The sequence below is a fragment of the Camponotus floridanus genome, unplaced genomic scaffold, assembly GCF_003227725.1.
Source record: "Camponotus floridanus strain SB8 unplaced genomic scaffold, Cflo_v7.5 scaffold25, whole genome shotgun sequence".
NCBI lineage: Eukaryota > Metazoa > Arthropoda > Insecta > Hymenoptera > Formicidae > Camponotus > Camponotus floridanus.
The window spans coordinates 1,864,810-1,876,944 of record NW_020229381.1 but is presented as its reverse complement, the minus strand read 5'-3'; the positions used below and the strand labels follow the sequence as shown (position 1 = coordinate 1,876,944).

The window sequence follows — 12,135 nt, the reverse complement described above, 5'->3', positions numbered from 1 at the left end:
GAATGACAATAAATCTTTATAAGATAAAAATGATGCTTGTATATATATGTGTGTATATATATATATATATATATATATATATATATATATATATATATATATATATATAATCAAGTAACTGGATCAAGTTTTATTACAATAAGTTCGGTAAAACTGAAGTAAAAGAGATACACATATTAATTTAATGCACTTTAATCAAAATAATCTTCAATATCGATATTAGGATTTAACAAATCTTCTCCATACATGCTTAAGTCCAACTGATTAAGAATCAAGTTTTCACACATTTCCTCCAAATCTGTTTCTCCAATGAGAACCGCGCCCTGCATTTTGCCATCTTGTAGAATAATTTTAACATATTCTTGATCTTTAGTAGTTCGCAAAAGTATCTCATAATTCTTTCCCAAAGTTTGTCCATTATACAAACCAAGTAAGATAACTTTGTAAGTAAAAAATTTAGTCACATGAGTGAAGAGTTCAAAGCAGAAATCTTGTAAGAATTCTTCGTTTCTTAAATTCGAAACCATTGACTTTGCGGCGTAACGACCCATTTGATGAGCCTGTGTCCATAATCTCATCTGAAACCAATGTTTCGCTTTTGACCAATCTGCGGTACACACGTCTCCAGCAGCATAGATGTTCTTTTCTGAAGTTTCTAACTTCCAATCTACTAATAATCCAGTGTCCTCTCCTTTTTTGAGATTTTCTAATCCACATATGTCGGAATTTGGAATAACACCTGTTGCCGAGATAATAAGATCACACCCGATAATTTTACCATTTGTTAATTGTGCATAAATTGGCCATTTTTCTGTAGAATTAAGATGCTTTTGTTCATCGGAAGTAAGTAATTTCGATATTTCACATTCATACTCGACATGTACATTTTTAGATGTAAAACATGTACCACTAATGTCAAAACTGTTGTGCCAATCTGGACCAAGAGCAGCTCCGTTTTTAACTGATGTAGTATCTGACACTACATACCTCATTCTTTTGCTTGGCATGTTTTTGTTATCTGATGTATCGGATTTGGAATAAATTTTGTTTAAGAAGAATTCGGCGGCTCCAGGATCCACAAATGTTGCAGAAATGTGTTTATCTTTAATTACCCAGATTATTTCTACGCCTTTAATCTCGTATACAATTTCAGTAGCAATTCCTCCATTACCAACAATTATGATTCTTTTGGCATTTTTAAGCTTTTGAGAAAACTGTAGTACAGATTCTGTATCACGAATACCTACAATAAGATCATTATTTTCTGCTATCAATTTCGGTTTTGCGCCAGTACAAAGGCACAAAATTTTGAAACTTATAATCTCTCCGTTGCTAATTTCTACTAATTTTCCAATAGTATCGATCTTGATTACAGTATCATGAATAACTTGTAACATTTTATATTTCTTGTCTAATGTTGTTGCGCTTTTCTCTTCTACATCAAAATGCATTAATGTTTTGCCTAGTGGAATTATATTTGTCACGGCCTTTATGAGAGGACTAGCAGTAATTAGAATTATATTTTCTTCTGGAGCAAGAAAGCTTAATCCTTCAGCACAAGATACTCCAGCTATACCACCTCCCACTATGACAAAGGTGGATTCTATTTTCTTTTCCATATATTTCTTGGACTTATTCATATTTGATAGAGAAGTATATATAAAAATAATTAATTATTTGTTCCACTCAGAATAATTATAATGTCTTATAGGGACATCAAACGTAATAGTTCCATAATCCTTGGCTCTGCTTATTGCAACTAAGAGTTGTTTGTGTCTCTTTTGACAGATACCTGTTTGTCTATAAATATATAAAAATATCCATATTTAAATACATATATCAGAAAATATTTCAGTATAAATTCAATATAAATTTAATGTAAATAAAGTAAAAATATATAATAAAACTGAGACTTACGAGTAACTTAGGACATCTCCATTGTATTTGTTAATAAATTGTTCAAGTAGCTTGACGTTTCTATGACCCAATACAAGATATTCGTCTCTACATATGGGACAAGGATTTCCAGTAGATATTACACCATGTCTCTAAATTATATATCACCATTATTAGAAAGATTATATCAATTTTATCATACATATATGACAGAAAAGTTTATATACATACTATACAAGTTTTTCGAGTTTTTTTAGGTGGTATTTGTCCCTTGTGATTTCTTTTATATAGTTTCCAAACTAAGTTATTTCCGTAAGTCTGTTTATAAGCTATACGTTTCGTGTCATATAAATTTATTAATCACATGTCACTTTATAATAATCATATTTAATATCAATCCATCAATTTATTAATATTTAACAATTAATTAATGACTTCTTACCATCACTACTCATATACTTGATGCTTGTCTCTACTGGAATAATTGGGACCTGTGCAACTTCAGAAGTATCTACAGTTGAGTTCTCTTCTTCAGTCGTAATTTCCTCTCTCGTATTATCAGCATCTGAGTAACGGGGATATGAGGAAATAATGGATCTTGTTGAATCGAGCTAGAAATAATTTATATCTATAAAAGATATTGATTATGTGTACTTTCTAAGGTAATTATTTTACAAACTTACTTTATGTGTTAAATTTGCTCGCGCCAATGCTCCTATTCGATGTATCGTATTTAAAATCAACATGTTCGATAAGATTACTGCAAAGATAAAAAGTATATTTAAAATATTACGTAATTAAACAATTTCGTATAGGTTAGTCGCACATGGATTTAGATAATTTCGAATGTACGGTAAATGATACAAAACATAGCCATAATATAAATAAAATATAAATAAATTATTGCGAAATTACGTTATAAAGTAAATAGTACTATTATTGAAGCAAAGAAAGCCATTACATACATGACTTATCGCACAATTACGTCATTAAAAGAATAATAATCACATATATTCATATATGTCACATATATATCTTCTTCTCCTTCTTTTAAGTGGCAAGGAGCGGGATATACACATATATACATATATCGTATATGTATGATAATGCATATACATACGTATTTGACTTCACAGTCAAATCATAAGAAAATGATAGAATGAAAACTGAATCTATATCCATAAATATAACAATATAGATTATATATTTTATAAAATAAGAAAACATATTATTACACGTGTATATATATATTTTTTAAATATTTAATATTACTTCAATTCTAAAATAGTTTTTCATTTGATGCATATGACGTTTCTTGCCATAAGGTGCAATTTCATTGACGCTAGAAACCAGCGGCAAATTAAAATCACTAGACTTTCTCTAGATTTGACGTTAATAAAATAAAGTTCAAACAGTTTCAACTTTTTCAGTGTGTAAAGCGGCCTTTTCATTGACGCTAAAAAGTAGCGTCAATGAAATTGCACCTTAAGTTCATATTTTTATGTTTATAGAGGACGCATCATCTTTTCAGGGATAACCTAAAGCCGGATACTTTGTTAATCTAGTGACTTTAAGATCGCCTAAAAGCAGACTATGACAAAAAAGAGTGAAAACTATGAACAACTTTGTTGTTTGTTTTATAGATTTTAAAAATGGCTTGTCGTATGCTACATATTTAGAGTTGTAAATAATTTGATAAAAAATGTTCAATATATAAACAATGGTAACGCAAATGAAATATATCATTGTCTCTAAATCATTATATGTAATTAACATATAATGTGTATTTAAAATTAATTTATCAATTTAACTCCAATAAAATTATGAAATTTTTTTCAGGTATATTATTGTTTAATATTGTTTAATTTATTGCTTGTCAGTTGGCAGCCCTACGAGATAGGCTGTGCAGCACTGCGCGTATATAAAATAAATTTGAAATCGCTTCTAGCCTAACCATCTTCACGCGATCGACTTTATTTGAATTGCACGGCATCGCATCGAATTATGATGCGGCGCCGATTTGTTCGAACGTAATTCGGGACATCGCGATGCTGTATAAGCGTCGAATGAGCACGAATTGTCACGCAAATATGATAAATCAAATCTACTCACCGGCTGTTCCACAGGCCGCTCCTCCTCGGGACAGTTCGCTCGCCTCGGGACGTCCCATTCCGATCTTGATGCACACAAATTCACACGATATCATCAACGCGAACGCGCGACACTTTATTCGGCACTCCCGATATTCGCTCGCATCCGATAATCATCATCAAGGGCGCAAATAACGCGACGCGACTTCGCTCCATCTTCGCGATCGCGCTATCACTGAATTGTGAAAAATAGCTGTCGTGCACTTTCACCGACATATTATGAAAGTCGCGCGATCATCCTTGGACACTTTCGACGCTCTTTCACTCGCGATATTCGTTTAAAAACGGTTAAAAGACGCGAAAAATGCGGACGTTCGACGATCCGTGTAACTGCGTATGACTCCGAGTCACGTATGACGCGTATGACGTAGCAGTGACGTAGCAGTCACGCGCCAACATGGCGGCCGAACCAGTGCGCATTCGTTTCTGCGCACTGGTTCGGCCGCCATGTTAGCGCCTGATTGCTACGTCATACGCGTCATTGCTACGTCATACGCGTCATACGTGAATCGGAGTTATACGCAGTTACACGGATCGTCGTACGTCCGCATTTTTCGCGTCTTTTAACCGTTTTTAAACAAATATCGCGAGTGAAAGAGCGTCGAAAGTGTCCAAGGATGATCGCGCGACTTTCATAATATGTCGGTGAAAGTGCGCGACAGCTATTTTTCACAGTTCAGTGATAGCGCGATCGCAAAGATGGAGCGAAGTCGCGTCGCGTTATTTGCGCCCTTGATGATGATTATCGGATGCGAGCGAATATCGGGAGTGCCGAATAAAGTGTCGCGCGTTCGCGTTGATGATATCGTGTGAATTTGTGTGCATCAAGATCGGAATGGGACGTCCCGAGGCGAGCGAACTGTCCCGAGGAGGAGCGGCTTGTGGAACAGCCGGTGAGTAGATTTGATTTATTATATTTGCGTGACAATTGGTGCTCATTCGACGCTTATACAACATCGCGATGTCCCGAATTACGTTCGAACAAATCGGCGCGCATCATAATTCGATGCGATGCCGTGCAATTCAAATAAAGTCGATCGCGTGAAGATGGTTAGGCTAGAAGCGATTTCAAATTTATTTTATATACGCGCAGTGCTGCACAGCCTATCTCGTAGGGCTGCCAACTGACAAGCAATAAATTAAACAATATTAAACAATAATATACCTGAAAAAAATTTCATAATTTTATTGGAGTTAAATTGATAAATTAATTTTAAATACACATTATATGTTAATTACATATAATGATTTAGAGACAATGATATATTTCATTTGCGTCACCATTGTTTATAGATTGAACATTTTTTATCAAATTATTTACAACTCTAAATATGTAGCATACGACAAGCCATTTTTAAAATCTATAAAACAAACAACAAAGTTGTTCATAGTTTTCATTCTTTTTTGTCATAGTCTGCTTTTAGGCGATCTTAAAGTCACTAGATTAACAAAGTATCCGGCTTTAGGTTATCCCTGAAAGGACGATGCGTCCTCTATAAACATAAAAATATGAACTTAAGGTGCAATTGACGCTAAAAAGTAGCGTCAATGAAATTGCACCTATACACAAGTCGCCATGTCCCATGACAGGAGCCAATCGAATTCTTGCTTTTCTAGAAAGGTGGAAAAATCAATTGGTTATCGTGTTAGTTATTTTTTTCTTTCAAATTCAGATAGTGGCAATCCTGATATACTAGATTTGTATGTTTCTATATTTTTTATATTTCGAGTAAAAGTGCTCTTGTTTCAGAGAAAAAAAAAATAAAATTGATGTGAAAAATTTAATTAGAAGAATAAATTATATTGTCAGATTGTTTTTCCGCGACTGATGAATAAAGAGAAACAATTATAATCAATTTATAATTAAAATAATAAACTTTCTATTTAGAAATATGGAGAAGTAATTGTGATGTGCCCTTTTCTGATATTGATGCTCTTTAGCGTATTTTTTTCATGGACAAACCGCGAAATAATTATTTTCTAGATGAGAATGCGCAAGATGCAGGAAAAAGATATGCGTGCATCTCGGATCGATTCAGTCATATCTGGTCATATGGAACGAGATCTACGTCTTTCAGAATCAGCTGTTGAATGTTTTTTTTTTCTTATTTTGCCAAGTCACCAAACCAGTTCTCATCAATTCTTATATTGAACTAGATTGAATAGTGAAGTCGTCCAATGACCTATTGGCTGAGGATAAACGCGTTTCATGAAAAAAAGGAAGAAGAAGGAGAAAGACGTTAACTTTGCAGTTTTGACAAGAGATTGTTTCGATACTATTGTGCTACTACATTTTTAATGAGATGACATTACTGGAAGGTGATATATTTCTGATTTATAAATATATATTTAAGTGTTTATATCAAGTTAATAAATGAGTTACATAAATATGTTAGATCAAACTATATAAAATAAATATTGTGTGTAAATATATAGAGAATCGGAAATGGAATAAATTAGAAAGTAAAAATCCAATAATGATGTGTGTATGTATATGCGTGTGTATGTATATATATGCAGTATTTATAAAATTACATCTTATTTCAAAAATAGGTAATGTAAAAATACATATTAAAATACATAGATTATTATATTATTGTATTATGTCATTATTTTTCATTGAATCACCTTTTTGGTATGAATATCTTTAAATTTGTTTTCTCTTTCTTTCTCTTTAAATTATATATTATTTTTTCAATTTTATTTTATCAATAAAACTTCATAATTTAAAAGATTTTTTTTTCTATTGCATGAATTTTTTAAATTTGTATATTTTGGTGCAGTGATTGTGTTACAGTATTTTTATCTTATAATCTCTCATATTGATTTTATATATATAAAATGTGTGTGATATGTGTATGTATATTGTACATATTATATATATAATTATTTTAGGTTTCATTGCTTTAAATTTTTTAAATGGTATATAATTTATTGTACAAACACAACATATATATACATGTGAAATTAAAAATATAAATATATAAGAATAAAATATTGTAAATAAATATTATTTGTTGCAAGTTTTTTTCTAAATAATTTTTTAATTTATCTTATCATAAAAAAGACATACTTATTTTTTCTGGATATTATAGATTTTTCCAAGCTTAATTTTGAAATTTAAACCTTTGGTACAGAAAGTAATGCTTAAAATTAATTGCAAAATTTATTTACCAATTTTTATCTATATTCCTCAAATGATTCACATTAAAAAAATTAATTTTAATTTTTTTTGTTAGATTAAATTATTAAGAATATTCTATTGGACTGAAAACAATAATATATAATAATTATATTTTTCTCTTTCAATATATATATATATATATATATATATATATATATATATATATATATACACCACACGCAGGATGTTCCATTTTAAAAGATAGAAATAATATAACTAAATGTAATTACATTATATTAAGAATATAATTATTGATTATGATTATACATATACATAAAGTATAAAATATGTTTGTTTTCTGTATCTTAATTCTGTTCTATTTTCTGTATCTTAATTCTGTTCTATTTTCTGTAAGCTTAATCTTTTAACAAGCTTTAATTGCCTGTATCAAGAGACACATACATTGTAAAAATGTTTTGCCAATTATACATACATACATATATCTATAAATCAGCAATTTTTCATGATAAATGCTATGATATCTTAATAACTGTTGATATCTTAATATATACTTACAATATATTAAGATTTATTATTCATAATATTTTTTTCTCAGTTTAATTTTTAATAATTCAAGAAATAAAGTTTTTATTTAAAACATATAGTATATATAAGTTTTCTATATCTCAAAATATGTAAATTTAAAATTTTGTTATCTCTTGCACTTCGGTAAAAAATGTTTTGCAATTCTTATGTGCACATACATAATTATCACTATATTAACTAAAGAGAATATGAATATAAATTTAAATATAGTTTTTTGCTTACAACAGGTTGATGAGTTTGTCGTATGCTGATGTTTTGTAAAAATATCGAGATTTATACTTTCAAGAAATTTGTATTATAAGTTTTTGGTTCTTTAAACGGAAAAGAATATAAAACAGTTTTAATGGATCTATGTAAGAAATTTTTTATTAAAAGGTAAAATATATTAAAATTTTTATTAAGATTATATATTTAAGTGTTTTATATACATATATAAATTTTTATTGAATTTTATTATTAGAGATATACATAAAATGTGTCATGTATTATTATTATTGCATTAATATTTAACAATATATTTTTTGACCAATTTAGAGTCAATTTTTTTTCTATATATGAAAAAACTCGAAACATTATTTTACGCGATGTCTATCTTTTGGTATTATAAATCTTCATAATTAAGAATCTTAAATTAAATTTTTGTAAAGGTAAAATCTATTTGAGATTAATTGAAGATTTTATAAATACTTATGCAAGTAGTTATATGATAAAACTGTTTTAGCACTGAATCTCCTCTTGATGGTTTAGAGACTGAACTTGAAAGAAAAGAACGATGGAAGAGTATTTACATAATTTATTTTACTATGTTTCTAATGTCACTTGGCTTCAGTATTATACTTACTGGTGTTTGGCCATATTTAGACAAGGTTCGTACATAGTATGCATGTACAAGACCAATATATTGGTAAAAGAGTCATAAGAAATTATATGCAATATATATTTGAATATATATTTATATCTTAGTTGGACCCTACAGCAGGAAAAGAATTTATGGGTTATGTGGTGGCAGCTAATCCATTAGGGCAAATGCTGTTTTCGCCTTTGGTAGGCTGGTGGGGCAATAAAAGAGGATCAGTGAGATTACCACTTCTAATTACCTTGGCACTGTTTACTATTGCGTCAGCAGCTTACAGTATTCTTGAAGTGATACCTGGTGACAAGAAAAGCTATATGGTTGTTGCCAGATTCTTCGTTGGAGTTAGTTCTGGTTAATAAAATTTTCTAAATTTTTAAATTATATCAACATATTTTGTATATAATGTTTATCAATTAATTACAAACATATTTCTTGCAGCTAATATTGCTGTGGCAAGATCTTACCTATCTGCAGCTACAAAGCTTTCAGAACGTACACATGCAGTTTCTATGGTATCTCTTGCACAGGTGATTTCTTGTCTTATTATATTTTTACATTACAGAATATACAATATGTAAATAAAAAGTCTGTAGAGTTTTTTTAGTTATTTATTCCTATTATAGATATGATAATTTAATATATGATCTTGATTAAAATTAGCTTACCTATACAAAACAATAGATAATAGATAAATAGACATAAACAATAGACAAATTGAATAATTTAAATTAATTGTGTATATAAATATGACAAAAAAATATTTTATAGGTGCTTGGTTTTGTGGTGGGTCCTGCATTACAAGCTGCTGTAACACCCCTTGGAGATCATGGTATAATATTAATGATGCTGCCTATAAATATGTACACTGCATCTGGTTGGATTAATGCAATAATGGGAATTTTCAATTTTATTTTATTTCTTCCATGGAATTTCAAGGAATATAAAATTGCTATAAAAGAAGCTATGCGTAATGAGGGCAAAGCTACAGGTATATTAAATACATATTCTGTTATAATATTAATCCTCAAATTTAATTATAATTTTGTGTATTTCATTTCATTTTGTATTAAATCTAAACATTTTCTTAAATGATTTTTATTGTTAATTCTCTTTGGTAGTGATTGGTATGTATATTTGTATAATAGAACTTTTTTATTTGCAGAAAAAGAGACTTGGAAAGCTATAAAACCCGACTATTTAGCATCATGGACTTTAATTTGTGCATTTTTTGTTTTGGTTTTTAATTTTGTTCTTCTTGAGACGTAAGTAAATTTTTTGTTGGTATTTATTAAGAACAATTGGAAATAAAGATAAAAAAATATATCTTTATATATACTTTTTCTCTGACAAACTTTTTAATATAATTAAATAAATTTTTATTTATAGAAACAATCGATATTTTTTAAAAGCTAATTCAACACATTTACTACATAATATTAAAATTTAAACAATAAATTGATATTTCGTTAAATACAATTTTAATTAATGCATTTCTTATGTACAGACTTGGTACTTCTCTCACTATGGATCAATTTGCTTGGTCTAAAAAGGAAGCATTATATTATATGGGAATATTGATGAGCATTGGAGCTATAATAGCTTGTGTTACATTTACCATGATTGGACCACTTTGTAAAAAGTATAAAATAAAATTTGAAATTATAAGATAGATACTTGTGTATAATAAGAATATATATAGTACAAATATTGAGCTGAGCATTGGAACTATAATAGCATATTATACAAATAGACGATATCATTTATATTATACATCATCAAATAATATTTTTTTTATAGATTTGAAGAGCGTAAAGTAATGTTATGGGGTGGATTCTTTTTTATGTTAATTGGGCGAGTATTGTGTATTCCATTGGGTTCCAATCCTCCCCAAATTGCAGATTTTGGACGTAAGTGTATACTTCAAACTATATTCATATATACATTTTCATTTATGCATATTATGTTATCCAATAATGTATATAATTTTGTAATAAATAATGTTTGTATTGAAATATTTTATAGCGAATAATAACATCACGGTAGATGTCAATGGTACAGAGATCTTAGGATGTCCAATTACTCAAGAATGGTGTTTGTACACTCCACAACTGACAATTACTCAATTTTTTATCGGTTATGGCTTTACATCCATAGGTTATCCCCTAGGGGTTACTCTGATACAAACTATATTTAGCAAGATTCTTGGTCCGCGACCGCAAGGAGTATGGATGGGCTTGATGACAGGTGCGGGTTGTGCTTCTCGTGTTTTAGGCCCGGTATTTGTAGGCCTCATTTATACTCGCTGGGGCACGTATCATACTTTTGGTATTACTGGCGCAATGTTGCTTATCTCTATGTTGTGGTTACAATTTGTAAGTGGTCGGTTGATTTCACCGGAGGTGGAAAAAAAAGATGAAGCGCTAAATAGGCAAGGGAAAGATGTCGAAATTCCATTAGTTCATTTAAGAGCCGATAATACTCAAACATCGCGTGAAACTGTAAAGTTTAATGGAATGTCAGATTGTGATTGTGACAAAGTATAATGATAATAACGAAGTAAATATCAAGGCAAATATTCTAACGATATAATCATAAGCTTAAAATGTTAAAAGATAATTTTATTATTAATTTGCAACAATAAAATTTGCACACTCCATTTACTATGCTAAGTTTTATTATTTTAACATTTGAAGTTTATGATTATATTCATTAGAATAAGTAATAATGAGGTTGAGGTAAGAAAATTATCTCTGTGAATACAATATATACAACTGCCATAACATATGATATATAAACACCAACAAATGTTATTCTGCTAACATGCACATAAATTCATTCATATTTTTTATGAATATATATATATATATATATATATATATATATATATTTATATATATATATACACACACACACATATCATATAATGTGCAATTTTTAAATGCATAAATATTTTATATACAATGTTACATATTTTGCTACATATAGTTAAGATTAAGTGCCTCTATTCTGAATTGTTAGAGATCAATAATAATTGACAATAAGAGAAAATTTATAATACTCAAAATCTTCTAATGGTACGATTTATTTATATATTTGTGAGTCAGTCACATCTTTCAAGTAATAAATTTTGCTTGATTAATTTTAATATTATATTAGATGTTATTGTCAGATTTGAAATACTATTTTGATAGAGGCTTGCCATAAACAAAATGCCAATTGATATTTGTAAACTATTCTTCCCTTAATAAAAAGTTATAACTTGTAAACAACATAGTAGTTCATAGTAGTACTTGTACTAATATTAGCATTATTAACGTTCTGGAAATGTCTTCATTGAGGGAATAGTAAGAGAATAATAAGTATAATAGAAATAAATTTTAATATAAATTGCGATTTTCATAAATAAGAATTTTAATTTTGTTAACAAATTTTAACTATGAACAAAAGAAGAAAAGTAAATTTCTATAATAATATATATATATATATATATATATTCTGAGAGC

At 29.0% G+C, this 12,135-nt stretch overlaps 2 protein-coding genes across 6 annotated transcripts; one reads left to right on the top strand and one right to left on the bottom strand.

Moving 5' to 3' along the window:
- Nucleotides 1–122: 122 nt before the first annotated feature.
- Nucleotides 123–2,959, bottom strand: LOC105248749 (pyridine nucleotide-disulfide oxidoreductase domain-containing protein 1). 4 transcript variants are annotated; one of them, XM_011253706.3, is made up of 6 exons: nucleotides 2,862–2,959; nucleotides 2,580–2,656; nucleotides 2,339–2,507; nucleotides 2,128–2,225; nucleotides 1,918–2,048; nucleotides 1,488–1,800 (listed from the first exon to the last, which is right to left on the bottom strand). In XM_011253706.3, exons 2-6 carry the CDS (start codon nucleotides 2,640–2,642, stop codon nucleotides 1,674–1,676), a joined length of 588 nt encoding a protein of 195 aa, XP_011252008.1. In that variant the 5' UTR covers nucleotides 2,643–2,656; nucleotides 2,862–2,959; the 3' UTR covers nucleotides 1,488–1,673. The 4 variants fall into 4 exon arrangements, with proteins under 4 accessions (XP_025265000.1, XP_011252008.1, XP_011252010.1 ...); XM_011253708.3 differs by having other exon boundaries at nucleotides 2,812–2,882; XM_025409216.1 differs by lacking the exon at nucleotides 2,862–2,959 and adding an exon at nucleotides 2,831–2,849.
- A 3,106-nt stretch (nucleotides 2,960–6,065) lies between these two features.
- Nucleotides 6,066–11,473, top strand: LOC105248747 (major facilitator superfamily domain-containing protein 8). 2 transcript variants are annotated; one of them, XM_025409226.1, is made up of 10 exons: nucleotides 6,066–6,365; nucleotides 8,004–8,151; nucleotides 8,498–8,642; nucleotides 8,753–8,983; nucleotides 9,071–9,159; nucleotides 9,401–9,620; nucleotides 9,795–9,894; nucleotides 10,137–10,271; nucleotides 10,430–10,539; nucleotides 10,655–11,473. In XM_025409226.1, exons 3-10 carry the CDS (start codon nucleotides 8,549–8,551, stop codon nucleotides 11,173–11,175), a joined length of 1,500 nt encoding a protein of 499 aa, XP_025265011.1. In that variant the 5' UTR covers nucleotides 6,066–6,365; nucleotides 8,004–8,151; nucleotides 8,498–8,548; the 3' UTR covers nucleotides 11,176–11,473. The 2 variants fall into 2 exon arrangements, with proteins under 2 accessions (XP_025265011.1, XP_025265010.1); XM_025409225.1 differs by having other exon boundaries at nucleotides 8,740–8,983.
- Nucleotides 11,474–12,135: the final 662 nt, after the last annotated feature.